Source organism: Vicugna pacos, chromosome 15, assembly GCF_048564905.1.
Source record: "Vicugna pacos chromosome 15, VicPac4, whole genome shotgun sequence".
Lineage (NCBI taxonomy): Eukaryota > Metazoa > Chordata > Mammalia > Artiodactyla > Camelidae > Vicugna > Vicugna pacos.
Genome location: NC_133001.1, coordinates 5,643,864 through 5,667,423, shown reverse-complemented (window position 1 = coordinate 5,667,423; position 23,560 = coordinate 5,643,864). Strand labels below are relative to the sequence as shown.

At 57.4% G+C, this 23,560-nt stretch overlaps 1 protein-coding gene across 1 annotated transcript in view; it reads left to right on the top strand.

Moving 5' to 3' along the window:
- Window positions 1-23,560, top strand: part of LOC140685994 (uncharacterized) — a 93,145-nt gene that overhangs the window by 33,651 nt on the left and 35,934 nt on the right. Inside the window, exons 36-66 of the mRNA XM_072938381.1 lie at window positions 168-229; window positions 1,141-1,255; window positions 1,695-1,756; window positions 2,668-2,782; window positions 3,222-3,283; window positions 4,195-4,309; window positions 4,749-4,810; window positions 5,722-5,836; window positions 6,276-6,337; window positions 7,249-7,363; window positions 7,803-7,864; window positions 8,776-8,890; window positions 9,330-9,391; window positions 10,303-10,417; window positions 10,857-10,918; window positions 11,830-11,944; window positions 12,384-12,445; window positions 13,357-13,471; window positions 13,911-13,972; window positions 14,884-14,998; window positions 15,438-15,499; window positions 16,411-16,525; window positions 16,965-17,026; window positions 17,938-18,052; window positions 18,491-18,552; window positions 19,464-19,578; window positions 20,018-20,079; window positions 20,991-21,105; window positions 21,545-21,606; window positions 22,518-22,632; window positions 23,072-23,133. Coding sequence (XP_072794482.1) covers window positions 168-229; window positions 1,141-1,255; window positions 1,695-1,756; window positions 2,668-2,782; window positions 3,222-3,283; window positions 4,195-4,309; window positions 4,749-4,810; window positions 5,722-5,836; window positions 6,276-6,337; window positions 7,249-7,363; window positions 7,803-7,864; window positions 8,776-8,890; window positions 9,330-9,391; window positions 10,303-10,417; window positions 10,857-10,918; window positions 11,830-11,944; window positions 12,384-12,445; window positions 13,357-13,471; window positions 13,911-13,972; window positions 14,884-14,998; window positions 15,438-15,499; window positions 16,411-16,525; window positions 16,965-17,026; window positions 17,938-18,052; window positions 18,491-18,552; window positions 19,464-19,578; window positions 20,018-20,079; window positions 20,991-21,105; window positions 21,545-21,606; window positions 22,518-22,632; window positions 23,072-23,133 — 2,717 coding nt within the window. The remainder of the gene's footprint in view (window positions 1-167; window positions 230-1,140; window positions 1,256-1,694; window positions 1,757-2,667; window positions 2,783-3,221; window positions 3,284-4,194; window positions 4,310-4,748; window positions 4,811-5,721; window positions 5,837-6,275; window positions 6,338-7,248; window positions 7,364-7,802; window positions 7,865-8,775; window positions 8,891-9,329; window positions 9,392-10,302; window positions 10,418-10,856; window positions 10,919-11,829; window positions 11,945-12,383; window positions 12,446-13,356; window positions 13,472-13,910; window positions 13,973-14,883; window positions 14,999-15,437; window positions 15,500-16,410; window positions 16,526-16,964; window positions 17,027-17,937; window positions 18,053-18,490; window positions 18,553-19,463; window positions 19,579-20,017; window positions 20,080-20,990; window positions 21,106-21,544; window positions 21,607-22,517; window positions 22,633-23,071; window positions 23,134-23,560) is intronic.

The window sequence follows — 23,560 nt, the reverse complement described above, 5'->3', positions numbered from 1 at the left end:
ACGGCGCTTCTCCTTCCAGGAAGTGCTTTAGCCCCCTGACCTCCTTTTGTGCCCCTTGGTTGCACTGAAGCACGCATGAGTTGGGGATAGGTGAGGAGAGGAGGGGGGGGTTTGAAGTCCCCAGAGGTTCGTGTCCCCATTAATGTACGTGTGACTCCTTCTTACAGGCCACGTGACAGTGCCCCAAAGCGGAGAACCGGACGAGGCCGATTTCTTTTCTGATAAAGAGGTACCGTCTCCCTTTGTCACTGTTCTTCTCCTTCGTTCGGTAGGTAAGCGTCAGGGCACGCTGCAGCGGGGACGCCTGGGTGCTTTGAGCCTGCGTCCCCAAGTTTGCATTTGCCCGGGAAGGTCTGCGGGCTTACAGGGTTTATCCCAGTGCACACCTCCTACAGTTACCGGGTGCTTCACGTCGTGTGACTGCACGACCGACGCACCTGCAGTAATTTTGGAGACTCGCCTCGTGAAACGGGTGTCTGTATCTACGTGGTGTGGCCCAGTTCTTTTCCGTTAGCGTTTATGAGGGGACGCTGGAGGCGGACAGAGCCCTGTGGCAGTCAGGTGCTTTCCTGTCGTCGTTTGATCTTGGCTTTTTTTCCTGTGGCCATCCTGATCTGAAAGTTACCAGGGGATGTCTGGCCTTGAGTGTAGGGGCTTTTGCCCTTTTCCAGCCCATCGCCAGTAACAGTGCTGTAGTTTCCCTTGCGACTTCCTCTGATGCTTGACCCCGCAGCCTTTGGCCCAGGCTGCCCTTCCCCGGAAGCGCCCTCGCTTCCCCCTGTGTGCACTGGGTTGTGTCTCTGAAGACCCAGTGCGGGCTTCCCAGCGCTCCGTGACCTAGCGACCTGCCACGGGCTCTCCTGTCCCTTGTGCCGTTCGCCGTATGCCTCCGCCCTGGGTTGGAGAGCGGTCAGACTTCTGCGTGGCGAGTCGTCTTCCTGGCTCCCTCCCGGTGGCAGAGTCGAGAGAAGGGCCTCCCTTTTATGTGTATCGGCAGCTCCTCCCAGGGGAGAGGGCTTATGATCTGAGAGGTGGCGTGCGTACTTGTTGTCCCCATGACTAACTGGGGGAAAGAGCCCGTGCGTGAATGTGATGGTTTCTGGCGTTCGGTTCTTGTTTCATTGCCCTCTGTGTTCCTAGGGGTTGGCGACTGAGCCAGCAACCGATAGCCAGACGTTTGGACTTGCTCCAGGGCCAGTAACAGCGCATGACACGTTGAGCTGTGTTGATGGAGCTGGCCCAGCTGACACGTTCGGTAAGCTAGTGTACACGTCTGGGGCTTTGCTGTCCCTCTCTTGGCTTGATCAGGCGTCTGTCCAGAAACTCAATTTTCGGAGGGAGCAGTGCAGCTCTGCGGTAGAGTGAATGCATGCTTAGCCTGCAGGACTTCCTGGATTCGATGCCCACTGCCTCCCTTAAACAGAACGCCTACTGTGAAACACCTGGAAGGTGTAGGTCCTGGCACAGTATCCGTCCCCTTTTGGGCGGTTGGCCTTTGCCACCTGTCCTCACAGAGATCCCAGCACGACGGCGCTTCTCCTTCCAGGAAGTGCTTTAGCCCCCTGACCTCCTTTTGTGCCCCTTGGTTGCACTGAAGCACGCATGAGTTGGGGATAGGTGAGGAGAGGAGGGGGGGGTTTGAAGTCCCCAGAGGTTCGTGTCCCCATTAATGTACGTGTGACTCCTTCTTACAGGCCACGTGACAGTGCCCCAAAGCGGAGAACCGGACGAGGCCGATTTCTTTTCTGATAAAGAGGTACCGTCTCCCTTTGTCACTGTTCTTCTCCTTCGTTCGGTAGGTAAGCGTCAGGGCACGCTGCAGCGGGGACGCCTGGGTGCTTTGAGCCTGCGTCCCCAAGTTTGCATTTGCCCGGGAAGGTCTGCGGGCTTACAGGGTTTATCCCAGTGCACACCTCCTACAGTTACCGGGTGCTTCACGTCGTGTGACTGCACGACCGACGCACCTGCAGTAATTTTGGAGACTCGCCTCGTGAAACGGGTGTCTGTATCTACGTGGTGTGGCCCAGTTCTTTTCCGTTAGCGTTTATGAGGGGACGCTGGAGGCGGACAGAGCCCTGTGGCAGTCAGGTGCTTTCCTGTCGTCGTTTGATCTTGGCTTTTTTTCCTGTGGCCATCCTGATCTGAAAGTTACCAGGGGATGTCTGGCCTTGAGTGTAGGGGCTTTTGCCCTTTTCCAGCCCATCGCCAGTAACAGTGCTGTAGTTTCCCTTGCGACTTCCTCTGATGCTTGACCCCGCAGCCTTTGGCCCAGGCTGCCCTTCCCCGGAAGCGCCCTCGCTTCCCCCTGTGTGCACTGGGTTGTGTCTCTGAAGACCCAGTGCGGGCTTCCCAGCGCTCCGTGACCTAGCGACCTGCCACGGGCTCTCCTGTCCCTTGTGCCGTTCGCCGTATGCCTCCGCCCTGGGTTGGAGAGCGGTCAGACTTCTGCGTGGCGAGTCGTCTTCCTGGCTCCCTCCCGGTGGCAGAGTCGAGAGAAGGGCCTCCCTTTTATGTGTATCGGCAGCTCCTCCCAGGGGAGAGGGCTTATGATCTGAGAGGTGGCGTGCGTACTTGTTGTCCCCATGACTAACTGGGGGAAAGAGCCCGTGCGTGAATGTGATGGTTTCTGGCGTTCGGTTCTTGTTTCATTGCCCTCTGTGTTCCTAGGGGTTGGCGACTGAGCCAGCAACCGATAGCCAGACGTTTGGACTTGCTCCAGGGCCAGTAACAGCGCATGACACGTTGAGCTGTGTTGATGGAGCTGGCCCAGCTGACACGTTCGGTAAGCTAGTGTACACGTCTGGGGCTTTGCTGTCCCTCTCTTGGCTTGATCAGGCGTCTGTCCAGAAACTCAATTTTCGGAGGGAGCAGTGCAGCTCTGCGGTAGAGTGAATGCATGCTTAGCCTGCAGGACTTCCTGGATTCGATGCCCACTGCCTCCCTTAAACAGAACGCCTACTGTGAAACACCTGGAAGGTGTAGGTCCTGGCACAGTATCCGTCCCCTTTTGGGCGGTTGGCCTTTGCCACCTGTCCTCACAGAGATCCCAGCACGACGGCGCTTCTCCTTCCAGGAAGTGCTTTAGCCCCCTGACCTCCTTTTGTGCCCCTTGGTTGCACTGAAGCACGCATGAGTTGGGGATAGGTGAGGAGAGGAGGGGGGGGTTTGAAGTCCCCAGAGGTTCGTGTCCCCATTAATGTACGTGTGACTCCTTCTTACAGGCCACGTGACAGTGCCCCAAAGCGGAGAACCGGACGAGGCCGATTTCTTTTCTGATAAAGAGGTACCGTCTCCCTTTGTCACTGTTCTTCTCCTTCGTTCGGTAGGTAAGCGTCAGGGCACGCTGCAGCGGGGACGCCTGGGTGCTTTGAGCCTGCGTCCCCAAGTTTGCATTTGCCCGGGAAGGTCTGCGGGCTTACAGGGTTTATCCCAGTGCACACCTCCTACAGTTACCGGGTGCTTCACGTCGTGTGACTGCACGACCGACGCACCTGCAGTAATTTTGGAGACTCGCCTCGTGAAACGGGTGTCTGTATCTACGTGGTGTGGCCCAGTTCTTTTCCGTTAGCGTTTATGAGGGGACGCTGGAGGCGGACAGAGCCCTGTGGCAGTCAGGTGCTTTCCTGTCGTCGTTTGATCTTGGCTTTTTTTCCTGTGGCCATCCTGATCTGAAAGTTACCAGGGGATGTCTGGCCTTGAGTGTAGGGGCTTTTGCCCTTTTCCAGCCCATCGCCAGTAACAGTGCTGTAGTTTCCCTTGCGACTTCCTCTGATGCTTGACCCCGCAGCCTTTGGCCCAGGCTGCCCTTCCCCGGAAGCGCCCTCGCTTCCCCCTGTGTGCACTGGGTTGTGTCTCTGAAGACCCAGTGCGGGCTTCCCAGCGCTCCGTGACCTAGCGACCTGCCACGGGCTCTCCTGTCCCTTGTGCCGTTCGCCGTATGCCTCCGCCCTGGGTTGGAGAGCGGTCAGACTTCTGCGTGGCGAGTCGTCTTCCTGGCTCCCTCCCGGTGGCAGAGTCGAGAGAAGGGCCTCCCTTTTATGTGTATCGGCAGCTCCTCCCAGGGGAGAGGGCTTATGATCTGAGAGGTGGCGTGCGTACTTGTTGTCCCCATGACTAACTGGGGGAAAGAGCCCGTGCGTGAATGTGATGGTTTCTGGCGTTGGGTTCTTGTTTCATTGCCCTCTGTGTTCCTAGGGGTTGGCGACTGAGCCAGCAACCGATAGCCAGACGTTTGGACTTGCTCCAGGGCCAGTAACAGCGCATGACACGTTGAGCTGTGTTGATGGAGCTGGCCCAGCTGACACGTTCGGTAAGCTAGTGTACACGTCTGGGGCTTTGCTGTCCCTCTCTTGGCTTGATCAGGCGTCTGTCCAGAAACTCAATTTTCGGAGGGAGCAGTGCAGCTCTGCGGTAGAGTGAATGCATGCTTAGCCTGCAGGACTTCCTGGATTCGATGCCCACTGCCTCCCTTAAACAGAACGCCTACTGTGAAACACCTGGAAGGTGTAGGTCCTGGCACAGTATCCGTCCCCTTTTGGGCGGTTGGCCTTTGCCACCTGTCCTCACAGAGATCCCAGCACGACGGCGCTTCTCCTTCCAGGAAGTGCTTTAGCCCCCTGACCTCCTTTTGTGCCCCTTGGTTGCACTGAAGCACGCATGAGTTGGGGATAGGTGAGGAGAGGAGGGGGGGGTTTGAAGTCCCCAGAGGTTCGTGTCCCCATTAATGTACGTGTGACTCCTTCTTACAGGCCACGTGACAGTGCCCCAAAGCGGAGAACCGGACGAGGCCGATTTCTTTTCTGATAAAGAGGTACCGTCTCCCTTTGTCACTGTTCTTCTCCTTCGTTCGGTAGGTAAGCGTCAGGGCACGCTGCAGCGGGGACGCCTGGGTGCTTTGAGCCTGCGTCCCCAAGTTTGCATTTGCCCGGGAAGGTCTGCGGGCTTACAGGGTTTATCCCAGTGCACACCTCCTACAGTTACCGGGTGCTTCACGTCGTGTGACTGCACGACCGACGCACCTGCAGTAATTTTGGAGACTCGCCTCGTGAAACGGGTGTCTGTATCTACGTGGTGCGGCCCAGTTCTTTTCCGTTAGCGTTTATGAGGGGACGCTGGAGGCGGACAGAGCCCTGTGGCAGTCAGGTGCTTTCCTGTCGTCGTTTGATCTTGGCTTTTTTTCCTGTGGCCATCCTGATCTGAAAGTTACCAGGGGATGTCTGGCCTTGAGTGTAGGGGCTTTTGCCCTTTTCCAGCCCATCGCCAGTAACAGTGCTGTAGTTTCCCTTGCGACTTCCTCTGATGCTTGACCCCGCAGCCTTTGGCCCAGGCTGCCCTTCCCCGGAAGCGCCCTCGCTTCCCCCTGTGTGCACTGGGTTGTGTCTCTGAAGACCCAGTGCGGGCTTCCCAGCGCTCCGTGACCTAGCGACCTGCCACGGGCTCTCCTGTCCCTTGTGCCGTTCGCCGTATGCCTCCGCCCTGGGTTGGAGAGCGGTCAGACTTCTGCGTGGCGAGTCGTCTTCCTGGCTCCCTCCCGGTGGCAGAGTCGAGAGAAGGGCCTCCCTTTTATGTGTATCGGCAGCTCCTCCCAGGGGAGAGGGCTTATGATCTGAGAGGTGGCGTGCGTACTTGTTGTCCCCATGACTAAGTGGGGGAAAGAGCCCGTGCGTGAATGTGATGGTTTCTGGCGTTCGGTTCTTGTTTCATTGCCCTCTGTGTTCCTAGGGGTTGGCGACTGAGCCAGCAACCGATAGCCAGACGTTTGGACTTGCTCCAGGGCCAGTAACAGCGCATGACACGTTGAGCTGTGTTGATGGAGCTGGCCCAGCTGACACGTTCGGTAAGCTAGTGTACACGTCTGGGGCTTTGCTGTCCCTCTCTTGGCTTGATCAGGCGTCTGTCCAGAAACTCAATTTTCGGAGGGAGCAGTGCAGCTCTGCGGTAGAGTGAATGCATGCTTAGCCTGCAGGACTTCCTGGATTCGATGCCCACTGCCTCCCTTAAACAGAACGCCTACTGTGAAACACCTGGAAGGTGTAGGTCCTGGCACAGTATCCGTCCCCTTTTGGGCGGTTGGCCTTTGCCACCTGTCCTCACAGAGATCCCAGCACGACGGCGCTTCTCCTTCCAGGAAGTGCTTTAGCCCCCTGACCTCCTTTTGTGCCCCTTGGTTGCACTGAAGCACGCATGAGTTGGGGATAGGTGAGGAGAGGAGGGGGGGGTTTGAAGTCCCCAGAGGTTCGTGTCCCCATTAATGTACGTGTGACTCCTTCTTACAGGCCACGTGACAGTGCCCCAAAGCGGAGAACCGGACGAGGCCGATTTCTTTTCTGATAAAGAGGTACCGTCTCCCTTTGTCACTGTTCTTCTCCTTCGTTCGGTAGGTAAGCGTCAGGGCACGCTGCAGCGGGGACGCCTGGGTGCTTTGAGCCTGCGTCCCCAAGTTTGCATTTGCCCGGGAAGGTCTGCGGGCTTACAGGGTTTATCCCAGTGCACACCTCCTACAGTTACCGGGTGCTTCACGTCGTGTGACTGCACGACCGACGCACCTGCAGTAATTTTGGAGACTCGCCTCGTGAAACGGGTGTCTGTATCTACGTGGTGTGGCCCAGTTCTTTTCCGTTAGCGTTTATGAGGGGACGCTGGAGGCGGACAGAGCCCTGTGGCAGTCAGGTGCTTTCCTGTCGTCGTTTGATCTTGGCTTTTTTTCCTGTGGCCATCCTGATCTGAAAGTTACCAGGGGATGTCTGGCCTTGAGTGTAGGGGCTTTTGCCCTTTTCCAGCCCATCGCCAGTAACAGTGCTGTAGTTTCCCTTGCGACTTCCTCTGATGCTTGACCCCGCAGCCTTTGGCCCAGGCTGCCCTTCCCCGGAAGCGCCCTCGCTTCCCCCTGTGTGCACTGGGTTGTGTCTCTGAAGACCCAGTGCGGGCTTCCCAGCGCTCCGTGACCTAGCGACCTGCCACGGGCTCTCCTGTCCCTTGTGCCGTTCGCCGTATGCCTCCGCCCTGGGTTGGAGAGCGGTCAGACTTCTGCGTGGCGAGTCGTCTTCCTGGCTCCCTCCCGGTGGCAGAGTCGAGAGAAGGGCCTCCCTTTTATGTGTATCGGCAGCTCCTCCCAGGGGAGAGGGCTTATGATCTGAGAGGTGGCGTGCGTACTTGTTGTCCCCATGACTAAGTGGGGGAAAGAGCCCGTGCGTGAATGTGATGGTTTCTGGCGTTCGGTTCTTGTTTCATTGCCCTCTGTGTTCCTAGGGGTTGGCGACTGAGCCAGCAACCGATAGCCAGACGTTTGGACTTGCTCCAGGGCCAGTAACAGCGCATGACACGTTGAGCTGTGTTGATGGAGCTGGCCCAGCTGACACGTTCGGTAAGCTAGTGTACACGTCTGGGGCTTTGCTGTCCCTCTCTTGGCTTGATCAGGCGTCTGTCCAGAAACTCAATTTTCGGAGGGAGCAGTGCAGCTCTGCGGTAGAGTGAATGCATGCTTAGCCTGCAGGACTTCCTGGATTCGATGCCCACTGCCTCCCTTAAACAGAACGCCTACTGTGAAACACCTGGAAGGTGTAGGTCCTGGCACAGTATCCGTCCCCTTTTGGGCGGTTGGCCTTTGCCACCTGTCCTCACAGAGATCCCAGCACGACGGCGCTTCTCCTTCCAGGAAGTGCTTTAGCCCCCTGACCTCCTTTTGTGCCCCTTGGTTGCACTGAAGCACGCATGAGTTGGGGATAGGTGAGGAGAGGAGGGGGGGGTTTGAAGTCCCCAGAGGTTCGTGTCCCCATTAATGTACGTGTGACTCCTTCTTACAGGCCACGTGACAGTGCCCCAAAGCGGAGAACCGGACGAGGCCGATTTCTTTTCTGATAAAGAGGTACCGTCTCCCTTTGTCACTGTTCTTCTCCTTCGTTCGGTAGGTAAGCGTCAGGGCACGCTGCAGCGGGGACGCCTGGGTGCTTTGAGCCTGCGTCCCCAAGTTTGCATTTGCCCGGGAAGGTCTGCGGGCTTACAGGGTTTATCCCAGTGCACACCTCCTACAGTTACCGGGTGCTTCACGTCGTGTGACTGCACGACCGACGCACCTGCAGTAATTTTGGAGACTCACCTCGTGAAACGGGTGTCTGTATCTACGTGGTGTGGCCCAGTTCTTTTCCGTTAGCGTTTATGAGGGGACGCTGGAGGCGGACAGAGCCCTGTGGCAGTCAGGTGCTTTCCTGTCGTCGTTTGATCTTGGCTTTTTTTCCTGTGGCCATCCTGATCTGAAAGTTACCAGGGGATGTCTGGCCTTGAGTGTAGGGGCTTTTGCCCTTTTCCAGCCCATCGCCAGTAACAGTGCTGTAGTTTCCCTTGCGACTTCCTCTGATGCTTGACCCCGCAGCCTTTGGCCCAGGCTGCCCTTCCCCGGAAGCGCCCTCGCTTCCCCCTGTGTGCACTGGGTTGTGTCTCTGAAGACCCAGTGCGGGCTTCCCAGCGCTCCGTGACCTAGCGACCTGCCACGGGCTCTCCTGTCCCTTGTGCCGTTCGCCGTATGCCTCCGCCCTGGGTTGGAGAGCGGTCAGACTTCTGCGTGGCGAGTCGTCTTCCTGGCTCCCTCCCGGTGGCAGAGTCGAGAGAAGGGCCTCCCTTTTATGTGTATCGGCAGCTCCTCCCAGGGGAGAGGGCTTATGATCTGAGAGGTGGCGTGCGTACTTGTTGTCCCCATGACTAACTGGGGGAAAGAGCCCGTGCGTGAATGTGATGGTTTCTGGCGTTGGGTTCTTGTTTAATTGCCCTCTGTGTTCCTAGGGGTTGGCGACTGAGCCAGCAACCGATAGCCAGACGTTTGGACTTGCTCCAGGGCCAGTAACAGCGCATGACACGTTGAGCTGTGTTGATGGAGCTGGCCCAGCTGACACGTTCGGTAAGCTAGTGTACACGTCTGGGGCTTTGCTGTCCCTCTCTTGGCTTGATCAGGCGTCTGTCCAGAAACTCAATTTTCGGAGGGAGCAGTGCAGCTCTGCGGTAGAGTGAATGCATGCTTAGCCTGCAGGACTTCCTGGATTCGATGCCCACTGCCTCCCTTAAACAGAACGCCTACTGTGAAACACCTGGAAGGTGTAGGTCCTGGCACAGTATCCGTCCCCTTTTGGGCGGTTGGCCTTTGCCACCTGTCCTCACAGAGATCCCAGCACGACGGCGCTTCTCCTTCCAGGAAGTGCTTTAGCCCCCTGACCTCCTTTTGTGCCCCTTGGTTGCACTGAAGCACGCATGAGTTGGGGATAGGTGAGGAGAGGAGGGGGGGGTTTGAAGTCCCCAGAGGTTCGTGTCCCCATTAATGTACGTGTGACTCCTTCTTACAGGCCACGTGACAGTGCCCCAAAGCGGAGAACCGGACGAGGCCGATTTCTTTTCTGATAAAGAGGTACCGTCTCCCTTTGTCACTGTTCTTCTCCTTCGTTCGGTAGGTAAGCGTCAGGGCACGCTGCAGCGGGGACGCCTGGGTGCTTTGAGCCTGCGTCCCCAAGTTTGCATTTGCCCGGGAAGGTCTGCGGGCTTACAGGGTTTATCCCAGTGCACACCTCCTACAGTTACCGGGTGCTTCACGTCGTGTGACTGCACGACCGACGCACCTGCAGTAATTTTGGAGACTCACCTCGTGAAACGGGTGTCTGTATCTACGTGGTGTGGCCCAGTTCTTTTCCGTTAGCGTTTATGAGGGGACGCTGGAGGCGGACAGAGCCCTGTGGCAGTCAGGTGCTTTCCTGTCGTCGTTTGATCTTGGCTTTTTTTCCTGTGGCCATCCTGATCTGAAAGTTACCAGGGGATGTCTGGCCTTGAGTGTAGGGGCTTTTGCCCTTTTCCAGCCCATCGCCAGTAACAGTGCTGTAGTTTCCCTTGCGACTTCCTCTGATGCTTGACCCCGCAGCCTTTGGCCCAGGCTGCCCTTCCCCGGAAGCGCCCTCGCTTCCCCCTGTGTGCACTGGGTTGTGTCTCTGAAGACCCAGTGCGGGCTTCCCAGCGCTCCGTGACCTAGCGACCTGCCACGGGCTCTCCTGTCCCTTGTGCCGTTCGCCGTATGCCTCCGCCCTGGGTTGGAGAGCGGTCAGACTTCTGCGTGGCGAGTCGTCTTCCTGGCTCCCTCCCGGTGGCAGAGTCGAGAGAAGGGCCTCCCTTTTATGTGTATCGGCAGCTCCTCCCAGGGGAGAGGGCTTATGATCTGAGAGGTGGCGTGCGTACTTGTTGTCCCCATGACTAACTGGGGGAAAGAGCCCGTGCGTGAATGTGATGGTTTCTGGCGTTGGGTTCTTGTTTAATTGCCCTCTGTGTTCCTAGGGGTTGGCGACTGAGCCAGCAACCGATAGCCAGACGTTTGGACTTGCTCCAGGGCCAGTAACAGCGCATGACACGTTGAGCTGTGTTGATGGAGCTGGCCCAGCTGACACGTTCGGTAAGCTAGTGTACACGTCTGGGGCTTTGCTGTCCCTCTCTTGGCTTGATCAGGCGTCTGTCCAGAAACTCAATTTTCGGAGGGAGCAGTGCAGCTCTGCGGTAGAGTGAATGCATGCTTAGCCTGCAGGACTTCCTGGATTCGATGCCCACTGCCTCCCTTAAACAGAACGCCTACTGTGAAACACCTGGAAGGTGTAGGTCCTGGCACAGTATCCGTCCCCTTTTGGGCGGTTGGCCTTTGCCACCTGTCCTCACAGAGATCCCAGCACGACGGCGCTTCTCCTTCCAGGAAGTGCTTTAGCCCCCTGACCTCCTTTTGTGCCCCTTGGTTGCACTGAAGCACGCATGAGTTGGGGATAGGTGAGGAGAGGAGGGGGGGGTTTGAAGTCCCCAGAGGTTCGTGTCCCCATTAATGTACGTGTGACTCCTTCTTACAGGCCACGTGACAGTGCCCCAAAGCGGAGAACCGGACGAGGCCGATTTCTTTTCTGATAAAGAGGTACCGTCTCCCTTTGTCACTGTTCTTCTCCTTCGTTCGGTAGGTAAGCGTCAGGGCACGCTGCAGCGGGGACGCCTGGGTGCTTTGAGCCTGCGTCCCCAAGTTTGCATTTGCCCGGGAAGGTCTGCGGGCTTACAGGGTTTATCCCAGTGCACACCTCCTACAGTTACCGGGTGCTTCACGTCGTGTGACTGCACGACCGACGCACCTGCAGTAATTTTGGAGACTCACCTCGTGAAACGGGTGTCTGTATCTACGTGGTGTGGCCCAGTTCTTTTCCGTTAGCGTTTATGAGGGGACGCTGGAGGCGGACAGAGCCCTGTGGCAGTCAGGTGCTTTCCTGTCGTCGTTTGATCTTGGCTTTTTTTCCTGTGGCCATCCTGATCTGAAAGTTACCAGGGGATGTCTGGCCTTGAGTGTAGGGGCTTTTGCCCTTTTCCAGCCCATCGCCAGTAACAGTGCTGTAGTTTCCCTTGCGACTTCCTCTGATGCTTGACCCCGCAGCCTTTGGCCCAGGCTGCCCTTCCCCGGAAGCGCCCTCGCTTCCCCCTGTGTGCACTGGGTTGTGTCTCTGAAGACCCAGTGCGGGCTTCCCAGCGCTCCGTGACCTAGCGACCTGCCACGGGCTCTCCTGTCCCTTGTGCCGTTCGCCGTATGCCTCCGCCCTGGGTTGGAGAGCGGTCAGACTTCTGCGTGGCGAGTCGTCTTCCTGGCTCCCTCCCGGTGGCAGAGTCGAGAGAAGGGCCTCCCTTTTATGTGTATCGGCAGCTCCTCCCAGGGGAGAGGGCTTATGATCTGAGAGGTGGCGTGCGTACTTGTTGTCCCCATGACTAACTGGGGGAAAGAGCCCGTGCGTGAATGTGATGGTTTCTGGCGTTCGGTTCTTGTTTCATTGCCCTCTGTGTTCCTAGGGGTTGGCGACTGAGCCAGCAACCGATAGCCAGACGTTTGGACTTGCTCCAGGGCCAGTAACAGCGCATGACACGTTGAGCTGTGTTGATGGAGCTGGCCCAGCTGACACGTTCGGTAAGCTAGTGTACACGTCTGGGGCTTTGCTGTCCCTCTCTTGGCTTGATCAGGCGTCTGTCCAGAAACTCAATTTTCGGAGGGAGCAGTGCAGCTCTGCGGTAGAGTGAATGCATGCTTAGCCTGCAGGACTTCCTGGATTCGATGCCCACTGCCTCCCTTAAACAGAACGCCTACTGTGAAACACCTGAAAGGTGTAGGTCCTGGCACAGTATCCGTCCCCTTTTGGGCGGTTGGCCTTTGCCACCTGTCCTCACAGAGATCCCAGCACGACGGCGCTTCTCCTTCCAGGAAGTGCTTTAGCCCCCTGACCTCCTTTTGTGCCCCTTGGTTGCACTGAAGCACGCATGAGTTGGGGATAGGTGAGGAGAGGAGGGGGGGGTTTGAAGTCCCCAGAGGTTCGTGTCCCCATCAATGTACGTGTGACTCCTTCTTACAGGCCACGTGACAGTGCCCCAAAGCGGAGAACCGGACGAGGCCGATTTCTTTTCTGATAAAGAGGTACCGTCTCCCTTTGTCACTGTTCTTCTCCTTCGTTCGGTAGGTAAGCGTCAGGGCACGCTGCAGCGGGGACGCCTGGGTGCTTTGAGCCTGCGTCCCCAAGTTTGCATTTGCCCGGGAAGGTCTGCGGGCTTACAGGGTTTATCCCAGTGCACACCTCCTACAGTTACCGGGTGCTTCACGTCGTGTGACTGCACGACCGACGCACCTGCAGTAATTTTGGAGACTCGCCTCGTGAAACGGGTGTCTGTATCTACGTGGTGTGGCCCAGTTCTTTTCCGTTAGCGTTTATGAGGGGACGCTGGAGGCGGACAGAGCCCTGTGGCAGTCAGGTGCTTTCCTGTCGTCGTTTGATCTTGGCTTTTTTTCCTGTGGCCATCCTGATCTGAAAGTTACCAGGGGATGTCTGGCCTTGAGTGTAGGGGCTTTTGCCCTTTTCCAGCCCATCGCCAGTAACAGTGCTGTAGTTTCCCTTGCGACTTCCTCTGATGCTTGACCCCGCAGCCTTTGGCCCAGGCTGCCCTTCCCCGGAAGCGCCCTCGCTTCCCCCTGTGTGCACTGGGTTGTGTCTCTGAAGACCCAGTGCGGGCTTCCCAGCGCTCCGTGACCTAGCGACCTGCCACGGGCTCTCCTGTCCCTTGTGCCGTTCGCCGTATGCCTCCGCCCTGGGTTGGAGAGCGGTCAGACTTCTGCGTGGCGAGTCGTCTTCCTGGCTCCCTCCCGGTGGCAGAGTCGAGAGAAGGGCCTCCCTTTTATGTGTATCGGCAGCTCCTCCCAGGGGAGAGGGCTTATGATCTGAGAGGTGGCGTGCGTACTTGTTGTCCCCATGACTAACTGGGGGAAAGAGCCCGTGCGTGAATGTGATGGTTTCTGGCGTTGGGTTCTTGTTTCATTGCCCTCTGTGTTCCTAGGGGTTGGCGACTGAGCCAGCAACCGATAGCCAGACGTTTGGACTTGCTCCAGGGCCAGTAACAGCGCATGACACGTTGAGCTGTGTTGATGGAGCTGGCCCAGCTGACACGTTCGGTAAGCTAGTGTACACGTCTGGGGCTTTGCTGTCCCTCTCTTGGCTTGATCAGGCGTCTGTCCAGAAACTCAATTTTCGGAGGGAGCAGTGCAGCTCTGCGGTAGAGTGAATGCATGCTTAGCCTGCAGGACTTCCTGGATTCGATGCCCACTGCCTCCCTTAAACAGAACGCCTACTGTGAAACACCTGGAAGGTGTAGGTCCTGGCACAGTATCCGTCCCCTTTTGGGCGGTTGGCCTTTGCCACCTGTCCTCACAGAGATCCCAGCACGACGGCGCTTCTCCTTCCAGGAAGTGCTTTAGCCCCCTGACCTCCTTTTGTGCCCCTTGGTTGCACTGAAGCACGCATGAGTTGGGGATAGGTGAGGAGAGGAGGGGGGGGTTTGAAGTCCCCAGAGGTTCGTGTCCCCATTAATGTACGTGTGACTCCTTCTTACAGGCCACGTGACAGTGCCCCAAAGCGGAGAACCGGACGAGGCCGATTTCTTTTCTGATAAAGAGGTACCGTCTCCCTTTGTCACTGTTCTTCTCCTTCGTTCGGTAGGTAAGCGTCAGGGCACGCTGCAGCGGGGACGCCTGGGTGCTTTGAGCCTGCGTCCCCAAGTTTGCATTTGCCCGGGAAGGTCTGCGGGCTTACAGGGTTTATCCCAGTGCACACCTCCTACAGTTACCGGGTGCTTCACGTCGTGTGACTGCACGACCGACGCACCTGCAGTAATTTTGGAGACTCGCCTCGTGAAACGGGTGTCTGTATCTACGTGGTGTGGCCCAGTTCTTTTCCGTTAGCGTTTATGAGGGGACGCTGGAGGCGGACAGAGCCCTGTGGCAGTCAGGTGCTTTCCTGTCGTCGTTTGATCTTGGCTTTTTTTCCTGTGGCCATCCTGATCTGAAAGTTACCAGGGGATGTCTGGCCTTGAGTGTAGGGGCTTTTGCCCTTTTCCAGCCCATCGCCAGTAACAGTGCTGTAGTTTCCCTTGCGACTTCCTCTGATGCTTGACCCCGCAGCCTTTGGCCCAGGCTGCCCTTCCCCGGAAGCGCCCTCGCTTCCCCCTGTGTGCACTGGGTTGTGTCTCTGAAGACCCAGTGCGGGCTTCCCAGCGCTCCGTGACCTAGCGACCTGCCACGGGCTCTCCTGTCCCTTGTGCCGTTCGCCGTATGCCTCCGCCCTGGGTTGGAGAGCGGTCAGACTTCTGCGTGGCGAGTCGTCTTCCTGGCTCCCTCCCGGTGGCAGAGTCGAGAGAAGGGCCTCCCTTTTATGTGTATCGGCAGCTCCTCCCAGGGGAGAGGGCTTATGATCTGAGAGGTGGCGTGCGTACTTGTTGTCCCCATGACTAACTGGGGGAAAGAGCCCGTGCGTGAATGTGATGGTTTCTGGCGTTGGGTTCTTGTTTCATTGCCCTCTGTGTTCCTAGGGGTTGGCGACTGAGCCAGCAACCGATAGCCAGACGTTTGGACTTGCTCCAGGGCCAGTAACAGCGCATGACACGTTGAGCTGTGTTGATGGAGCTGGCCCAGCTGACACGTTCGGTAAGCTAGTGTACACGTCTGGGGCTTTGCTGTCCCTCTCTTGGCTTGATCAGGCGTCTGTCCAGAAACTCAATTTTCGGAGGGAGCAGTGCAGCTCTGCGGTAGAGTGAATGCATGCTTAGCCTGCAGGACTTCCTGGATTCGATGCCCACTGCCTCCCTTAAACAGAACGCCTACTGTGAAACACCTGAAAGGTGTAGGTCCTGGCACAGTATCCGTCCCCTTTTGGGCGGTTGGCCTTTGCCACCTGTCCTCACAGAGATCCCAGCACGACGGCGCTTCTCCTTCCAGGAAGTGCTTTAGCCCCCTGACCTCCTTTTGTGCCCCTTGGTTGCACTGAAGCACGCATGAGTTGGGGATAGGTGAGGAGAGGAGGGGGGGGTTTGAAGTCCCCAGAGGTTCGTGTCCCCATTAATGTACGTGTGACTCCTTCTTACAGGCCACGTGACAGTGCCCCAAAGCGGAGAACCGGACGAGGCCGATTTCTTTTCTGATAAAGAGGTACCGTCTCCCTTTGTCACTGTTCTTCTCCTTCGTTCGGTAGGTAAGCGTCAGGGCACGCTGCAGCGGGGACGCCTGGGTGCTTTGAGCCTGCGTCCCCAAGTTTGCATTTGCCCGGGAAGGTCTGCGGGCTTACAGGGTTTATCCCAGTGCACACCTCCTACAGTTACCGGGTGCTTCACGTCGTGTGACTGCACGACCGACGCACCTGCAGTAATTTTGGAGACTCACCTCGTGAAACGGGTGTCTGTATCTACGTGGTGTGGCCCAGTTCTTTTCCGTTAGCGTTTATGAGGGGACGCTGGAGGCGGACAGAGCCCTGTGGCAGTCAGGTGCTTTCCTGTCGTCGTTTGATCTTGGCTTTTTTTCCTGTGGCCATCCTGATCTGAAAGTTACCAGGGGATGTCTGGCCTTGAGTGTAGGGGCTTTTGCCCTTTTCCAGCCCATCGCCAGTAACAGTGCTGTAGTTTCCCTTGCGACTTCCTCTGATGCTTGACCCCGCAGCCTTTGGCCCAGGCTGCCCTTCCCCGGAAGCGCCCTCGCTTCCCCCTGTGTGCACTGGGTTGTGTCTCTGAAGACCCAGTGCGGGCTTCCCAGCGCTCCGTGACCTAGCGACCTGCCACGGGCTCTCCTGTCCCTTGTGCCGTTCGCCGTATGCCTCCGCCCTGGGTTGGAGAGCGGTCAGACTTCTGCGTGGCGAGTCGTCTTCCTGGCTCCCTCCCGGTGGCAGAGTCGAGAGAAGGGCCTCCCTTTTATGTGTATCGGCAGCTCCTCCCAGGGGAGAGGGCTTATGATCTGAGAGGTGGCGTGCGTACTTGTTGTCCCCATGACTAACTGGGGGAAAGAGCCCGTGCGTGAATGTGATGGTTTCTGGCGTTGGGTTCTTGTTTCATTGCCCTCTGTGTTCCTAGGGGTTGGCGACTGAGCCAGCAACCGATAGCCAGACGTTTGGACTTGCTCCAGGGCCAGTAACAGCGCATGACACGTTGAGCTGTGTTGATGGAGCTGGCCCAGCTGACACGTTCGGTAAGCTAGTGTACACGTCTGGGGCTTTGCTGTCCCTCTCTTGGCTTGATCAGGCGTCTGTCCAGAAACTCAATTTTCGGAGGGAGCAGTGCAGCTCTGCGGTAGAGTGAATGCATGCTTAGCCTGCAGGACTTCCTGGATTCGATGCCCACTGCCTCCCTTAAACAGAACGCCTACTGTGAAACACCTGGAAGGTGTAGGTCCTGGCACAGTATCCGTCCCCTTTTGGGCGGTTGGCCTTTGCCACCTGTCCTCACAGAGATCCCAGCACGACGGCGCTTCTCCTTCCAGGAAGTGCTTTAGCCCCCTGACCTCCTTTTGTGCCCCTTGGTTGCACTGAAGCACGCATGAGTTGGGGATAGGTGAGGAGAGGAGGGGGGGGTTTGAAGTCCCCAGAGGTTCGTGTCCCCATTAATGTACGTGTGACTCCTTCTTACAGGCCACGTGACAGTGCCCCAAAGCGGAGAACCGGACGAGGCCGATTTCTTTTCTGATAAAGAGGTACCGTCTCCCTTTGTCACTGTTCTTCTCCTTCGTTCGGTAGGTAAGCGTCAGGGCACGCTGCAGCGGGGACGCCTGGGTGCTTTGAGCCTGCGTCCCCAAGTTTGCATTTGCCCGGGAAGGTCTGCGGGCTTACAGGGTTTATCCCAGTGCACACCTCCTACAGTTACCGGGTGCTTCACGTCGTGTGACTGCACGACCGACGCACCTGCAGTAATTTTGGAGACTCACCTCGTGAAACGGGTGTCTGTATCTACGTGGTGTGGCCCAGTTCTTTTCCGTTAGCGTTTATGAGGGGACGCTGGAGGCGGACAGAGCCCTGTGGCAGTCAGGTGCTTTCCTGTCGTCGTTTGATCTTGGCTTTTTTTCCTGTGGCCATCCTGATCTGAAAGTTACCAGGGGATGTCTGGCCTTGAGTGTAGGGGCTTTTGCCCTTTTCCAGCCCATCGCCAGTAACAGTGCTGTAGTTTCCCTTGCGACTTCCTCTGATGCTTGACCCCGCAGCCTTTGGCCCAGGCTGCCCTTCCCCGGAAGCGCCCTCGCTTCCCCCTGTGTGCACTGGGTTGTGTCTCTGAAGACCCAGTGCGGGCTTCCCAGCGCTCCGTGACCTAGCGACCTGCCACGGGCTCTCCTGTCCCTTGTGCCGTTCGCCGTATGCCTCCGCCCTGGGTTGGAGAGCGGTCAGACTTCTGCGTGGCGAGTCGTCTTCCTGGCTCCCTCCCGGTGGCAGAGTCGAGAGAAGGGCCTCCCTTTTATGTGTATCGGCAGCTCCTCCCAGGGGAGAGGGCTTATGATCTGAGAGGTGGCGTGCGTACTTGTTGTCCCCATGACTAACTGGGGGAAAGAGCCCGTGCGTGAATGTGATGGTTTCTGGCGTTCGGTTCTTGTTTCATTGCCCTCTGTGTTCCTAGGGGTTGGCGACTGAGCCAGCAACCGATAGCCAGACGTTTGGACTTGCTCCAGGGCCAGTAACAGCGCATGACACGTTGAGCTGTGTTGATGGAGCTGGCCCAGCTGACACGTTCGGTAAGCTAGTGTACACGTCTGGGGCTTTGCTGTCCCTCTCTTGGCTTGATCAGGCGTCTGTCCAGAAACTCAATTTTCGGAGGGAGCAGTGCAGCTCTGCGGTAGAGTGAATGCATGCTTAGCCTGCAGGACTTCCTGGATTCGATGCCCACTGCCTCCCTTAAACAGAACGCCTACTGTGAAACACCTGAAAGGTGTAGGTCCTGGCACAGTATCCGTCCCCTTTTGGGCGGTTGGCCTTTGCCACCTGTCCTCACAGAGATCCCAGCACGACGGCGCTTCTCCTTCCAGGAAGTGCTTTAGCCCCCTGACCTCCTTTTGTGCCCCTTGGTTGCACTGAAGCACGCATGAGTTGGGGATAGGTGAGGAGAGGAGGGGGGGTTTGAAGTCCCCAGAGGTTCGTGTCCCCATTAATGTACGTGTGACTCCTTCTTACAGGCCACGTGACAGTGCCCCAAAGCGGAGAACCGGACGAGGCCGATTTCTTTTCTGATAAAGAGGTACCGTCTCCCTTTGTCACTGTTCTTCTCCTTCGTTCGGTAGGTAAGCGTCAGGGCACGCTGCAGCGGGGACGCCTGGGTGCTTTGAGCCTGCGTCCCCAAGTTTGCATTTGCCCGGGAAGGTCTGCGGGCTTACAGGGTTTATCCCAGTGCACACCTCCTACAGTTACCGGGTGCTTCACGTCGTGTGACTGCACGACCGACGCACCTGCAGTAATTTTGGAGACTCACCTCGTGAAACGGGTGTCTGTATCTACGTGGTGTGGCCCAGTTCTTTTCCGTTAGCGTTTATGAGGGGACGCTGGAGGCGGACAGAGCCCTGTGGCAGTCAGGTGCTTTCCTGTCGTCGTTTGATCTTGGCTTTTTTTCCTGTGGCCATCCTGATCTGAAAGTTACCAGGGGATGTCTGGCCTTGAGTGTAGGGGCTTTTGCCCTTTTCCAGCCCATCGCCAGTAACAGTGCTGTAGTTTCCCTTGCGACTTCCTCTGATGCTTGACCCCGCAGCCTTTGGCCCAGGCTGCCCTTCCCCGGAAGCGCCCTCGCTTCCCCCTGTGTGCACTGGGTTGTGTCTCTGAAGACCCAGTGCGGGCTTCCCAGCGCTCCGTGACCTAGCGACCTGCCACGGGCTCTCCTGTCCCTTGTGCCGTTCGCCGTATGCCTCCGCCCTGGGTTGGAGAGCGGTCAGACTTCTGCGTGGCGAGTCGTCTTCCTGGCTCCCTCCCGGTGGCAGAGTCGAGAGAAGGGCCTCCCTTTTATGTGTATCGGCAGCTCCTCCCAGGGGAGAGGGCTTATGATCTGAGAGGTGGCGTGCGTACTTGTTGTCCCCATGACTAAGTGGGGGAAAGAGCCCGTGCGTGAATGTGATGGTTTCTGGCGTTGGGTTCTTGTTTCATTGCCCTCTGTGTTCCTAGGGGTTGGCGACTGAGCCAGCAACCGATAGCCAGACGTTTGGACTTGCTCCAGGGCCAGTAACAGCGCATGACACGTTGAGCTGTGTTGATGGAGCTGGCCCAGCTGACACGTTCGGTAAGCTAGTGTACACGTCTGGGGCTTTGCTGTCCCTCTCTTGGCTTGATCAGGCGTCTGTCCAGAAACTCAATTTTCGGAGGGAGCAGTGCAGCTCTGCGGTAGAGTGAATGCATGCTTAGCCTGCAGGACTTCCTGGATTCGATGCCCACTGCCTCCCTTAAACAGAACGCCTACTGTGAAACACCTGAAAGGTGTAGGTCCTGGCACAGTATCCGTCCCCTTTTGGGCGGTTGGCCTTTGCCACCTGTCCTCACAGAGATCCCAGCACGACGGCGCTTCTCCTTCCAGGAAGTGCTTTAGCCCCCTGACCTCCTTTTGTGCCCCTTGGTTGCACTGAAGCACGCATGAGTTGGGGATAGGTGAGGAGAGGAGGGGGGGGTTTGAAGTCCCCAGAGGTTCGTGTCCCCATTAATGTACGTGTGACTCCTTCTTACAGGCCACGTGACAGTGCCCCAAAGCGGAGAACCGGACGAGGCCGATTTCTTTTCTGATAAAGAGGTACCGTCTCCCTTTGTCACTGTTCTTCTCCTTCGTTCGGTAGGTAAGCGTCAGGGCACGCTGCAGCGGGGACGCCTGGGTGCTTTGAGCCTGCGTCCCCAAGTTTGCATTTGCCCGGGAAGGTCTGCGGGCTTACAGGGTTTATCCCAGTGCACACCTCCTACAGTTACCGGGTGCTTCACGTCGTGTGACTGCACGACCGACGCACCTGCAGTAATTTTGGAGACTCACCTCGTGAAACGGGTGTCTGTATCTACGTGGTGTGGCCCAGTTCTTTTCCGTTAGCGTTTATGAGGGGACGCTGGAGGCGGACAGAGCCCTGTGGCAGTCAGGTGCTTTCCTGTCGTCGTTTGATCTTGGCTTTTTTTCCTGTGGCCATCCTGATCTGAAAGTTACCAGGGGATGTCTGGCCTTGAGTGTAGGGGCTTTTGCCCTTTTCCAGCCCATCGCCAGTAACAGTGCTGTAGTTTCCCTTGCGACTTCCTCTGATGCTTGACCCCGCAGCCTTTGGCCCAGGCTGCCCTTCCCCGGAAGCGCCCTCGCTTCCCCCTGTGTGCACTGGGTTGTGTCTCTGAAGACCCAGTGCGGGCTTCCCAGCGCTCCGTGACCTAGCGACCTGCCACGGGCTCTCCTGTCCCTTGTGCCGTTCGCCGTATGCCTCCGCCCTGGGTTGGAGAGCGGTCAGACTTCTGCGTGGCGAGTCGTCTTCCTGGCTCCCTCCCGGTGGCAGAGTCGAGAGAAGGGCCTCCCTTTTATGTGTATCGGCAGCTCCTCCCAGGGGAGAGGGCTTATGATCTGAGAGGTGGCGTGCGTACTTGTTGTCCCCATGACTAACTGGGGGAAAGAGCCCGTGCGTGAATGTGATGGTTTCTGGCGTTGGGTTCTTGTTTCATTGCCCTCTGTGTTCCTAGGGGTTGGCGACTGAGCCAGCAACCGATAGCCAGACGTTTGGACTTGCTCCAGGGCCAGTAACAGCGCATGACACGTTGAGCTGTGTTGATGGAGCTGGCCCAGCTGACACGTTCGGTAAGCTAGTGTACACGTCTGGGGCTTTGCTGTCCCTCTCTTGGCTTGATCAGGCGTCTGTCCAGAAACTCAATTTTCGGAGGGAGCAGTGCAGCTCTGCGGTAGAGTGAATGCATGCTTAGCCTGCAGGACTTCCTGGATTCGATGCCCACTGCCTCCCTTAAACAGAACGCCTACTGTGAAACACCTGGAAGGTGTAGGTCCTGGCACGGTATCCGTCCCCTTTTGGGCGGTTGGCCTTTGCCACCTGTCCTCACAGAGATCCCAGCACGACGGCGCTTCTCCTTCCAGGAAGTGCTTTAGCCCCCTGACCTCCTTTTGTGCCCCTTGGTTGCACTGAAGCACGCATGAGTTGGGGATAGGTGAGGAGAGGAGGGGGGGGTTTGAAGTCCCCAGAGGTTCGTGTCCCCATTAATGTACGTGTGACTCCTTCTTACAGGCCACGTGACAGTGCCCCAAAGCGGAGAACCGGACGAGGCCGATTTCTTTTCTGATAAAGAGGTACCGTCTCCCTTTGTCACTGTTCTTCTCCTTCGTTCGGTAGGTAAGCGTCAGGGCACGCTGCAGCGGGGACGCCTGGGTGCTTTGAGCCTGCGTCCCCAAGTTTGCATTTGCCCGGGAAGGTCTGCGGGCTTACAGGGTTTATCCCAGTGCACACCTCCTACAGTTACCGGGTGCTTCACGTCGTGTGACTGCACGACCGACGCACCTGCAGTAATTTTGGAGACTCACCTCGTGAAACGGGTGTCTGTATCTACGTGGTGTGGCCCAGTTCTTTTCCGTTAGCGTTTATGAGGGGACGCTGGAGGCGGACAGAGCCCTGTGGCAGTCAGGTGCTTTCCTGTCGTCGTTTGATCTTGGCTTTTTTTCCTGTGGCCATCCTGATCTGAAAGTTACCAGGGGATGTCTGGCCTTGAGTGTAGGGGCTTTTGCCCTTTTCCAGCCCATCGCCAGTAACAGTGCTGTAGTTTCCCTTGCGACTTCCTCTGATGCTTGACCCCGCAGCCTTTGGCCCAGGCTGCCCTTCCCCGGAAGCGCCCTCGCTTCCCCCTGTGTGCACTGGGTTGTGTCTCTGAAGACCCAGTGCGGGCTTCCCAGCGCTCCGTGACCTAGCGACCTGCCACGGGCTCTCCTGTCCCTTGTGCCGTTCGCCGTATGCCTCCGCCCTGGGTTGGAGAGCGGTCAGACTTCTGCGTGGCGAGTCGTCTTCCTGGCTCCCTCCCGGTGGCAGAGTCGAGAGAAGGGCCTCCCTTTTATGTGTATCGGCAGCTCCTCCCAGGGGAGAGGGCTTATGATCTGAGAGGTGGCGTGCGTACTTGTTGTCCCCATGACTAACTGGGGGAAAGAGCCCGTGCGTGAATGTGATGGTTTCTGGCGTTCGGTTCTTGTTTAATTGCCCTCTGTGTTCCTAGGGGTTGGCGACTGAGCCAGCAACCGATAGCCAGACGTTTGGACTTGCTCCAGGGCCAGTAACAGCGCATGACACGTTGAGCTGTGTTGATGGAGCTGGCCCAGCTGACACGTTCGGTAAGCTAGTGTACACGTCTGGGGCTTTGCTGTCCCTCTCTTGGCTTGATCAGGCGTCTGTCCAGAAACTCAATTTTCGGAGGGAGCAGTGCAGCTCTGCGGTAGAGTGAATGCATGCTTAGCCTGCAGGACTTCCTGGATTCGATGCCCACTGCCTCCCTTAAACAGAACGCCTACTGTGAAACACCTGGAAGGTGTAGGTCCTGGCACAGTATCCGTCCCCTTTTGGGCGGTTGGCCTTTGCCACCTGTCCTCACAGAGATCCCAGCACGACGGCGCTTCTCCTTCCAGGAAGTGCTTTAGCCCCCTGACCTCCTTTTGTGCCCCTTGGTTGCACTGAAGCACGCATGAGTTGGGGATAGGTGAGGAGAGGAGGGGGGGGTTTGAAGTCCCCAGAGGTTCGTGTCCCCATTAATGTACGTGTGACTCCTTCTTACAGGCCACGTGACAGTGCCCCAAAGCGGAGAACCGGACGAGGCCGATTTCTTTTCTGATAAAGAGGTACCGTCTCCCTTTGTCACTGTTCTTCTCCTTCGTTCGGTAGGTAAGCGTCAGGGCACGCTGCAGCGGGGACGCCTGGGTGCTTTGAGCCTGCGTCCCCAAGTTTGCATTTGCCCGGGAAGGTCTGCGGGCTTACAGGGTTTATCCCAGTGCACACCTCCTACAGTTACCGGGTGCTTCACGTCGTGTGACTGCACGACCGACGCACCTGCAGTAACTTTGGAGACTCACCTCGTGAAACGGGTGTCTGTATCTACGTGGTGTGGCCCAGTTCTTTTCCGTTAGCGTTTATGAGGGGACGCTGGAGGCGGACAGAGCCCTGTGGCAGTCAGGTGCTTTCCTGTCGTCGTTTGATCTTGGCTTTTTTTCCTGTGGCCATCCTGATCTGAAAGTTACCAGGGGATGTCTGGCCTTGAGTGTAGGGGCT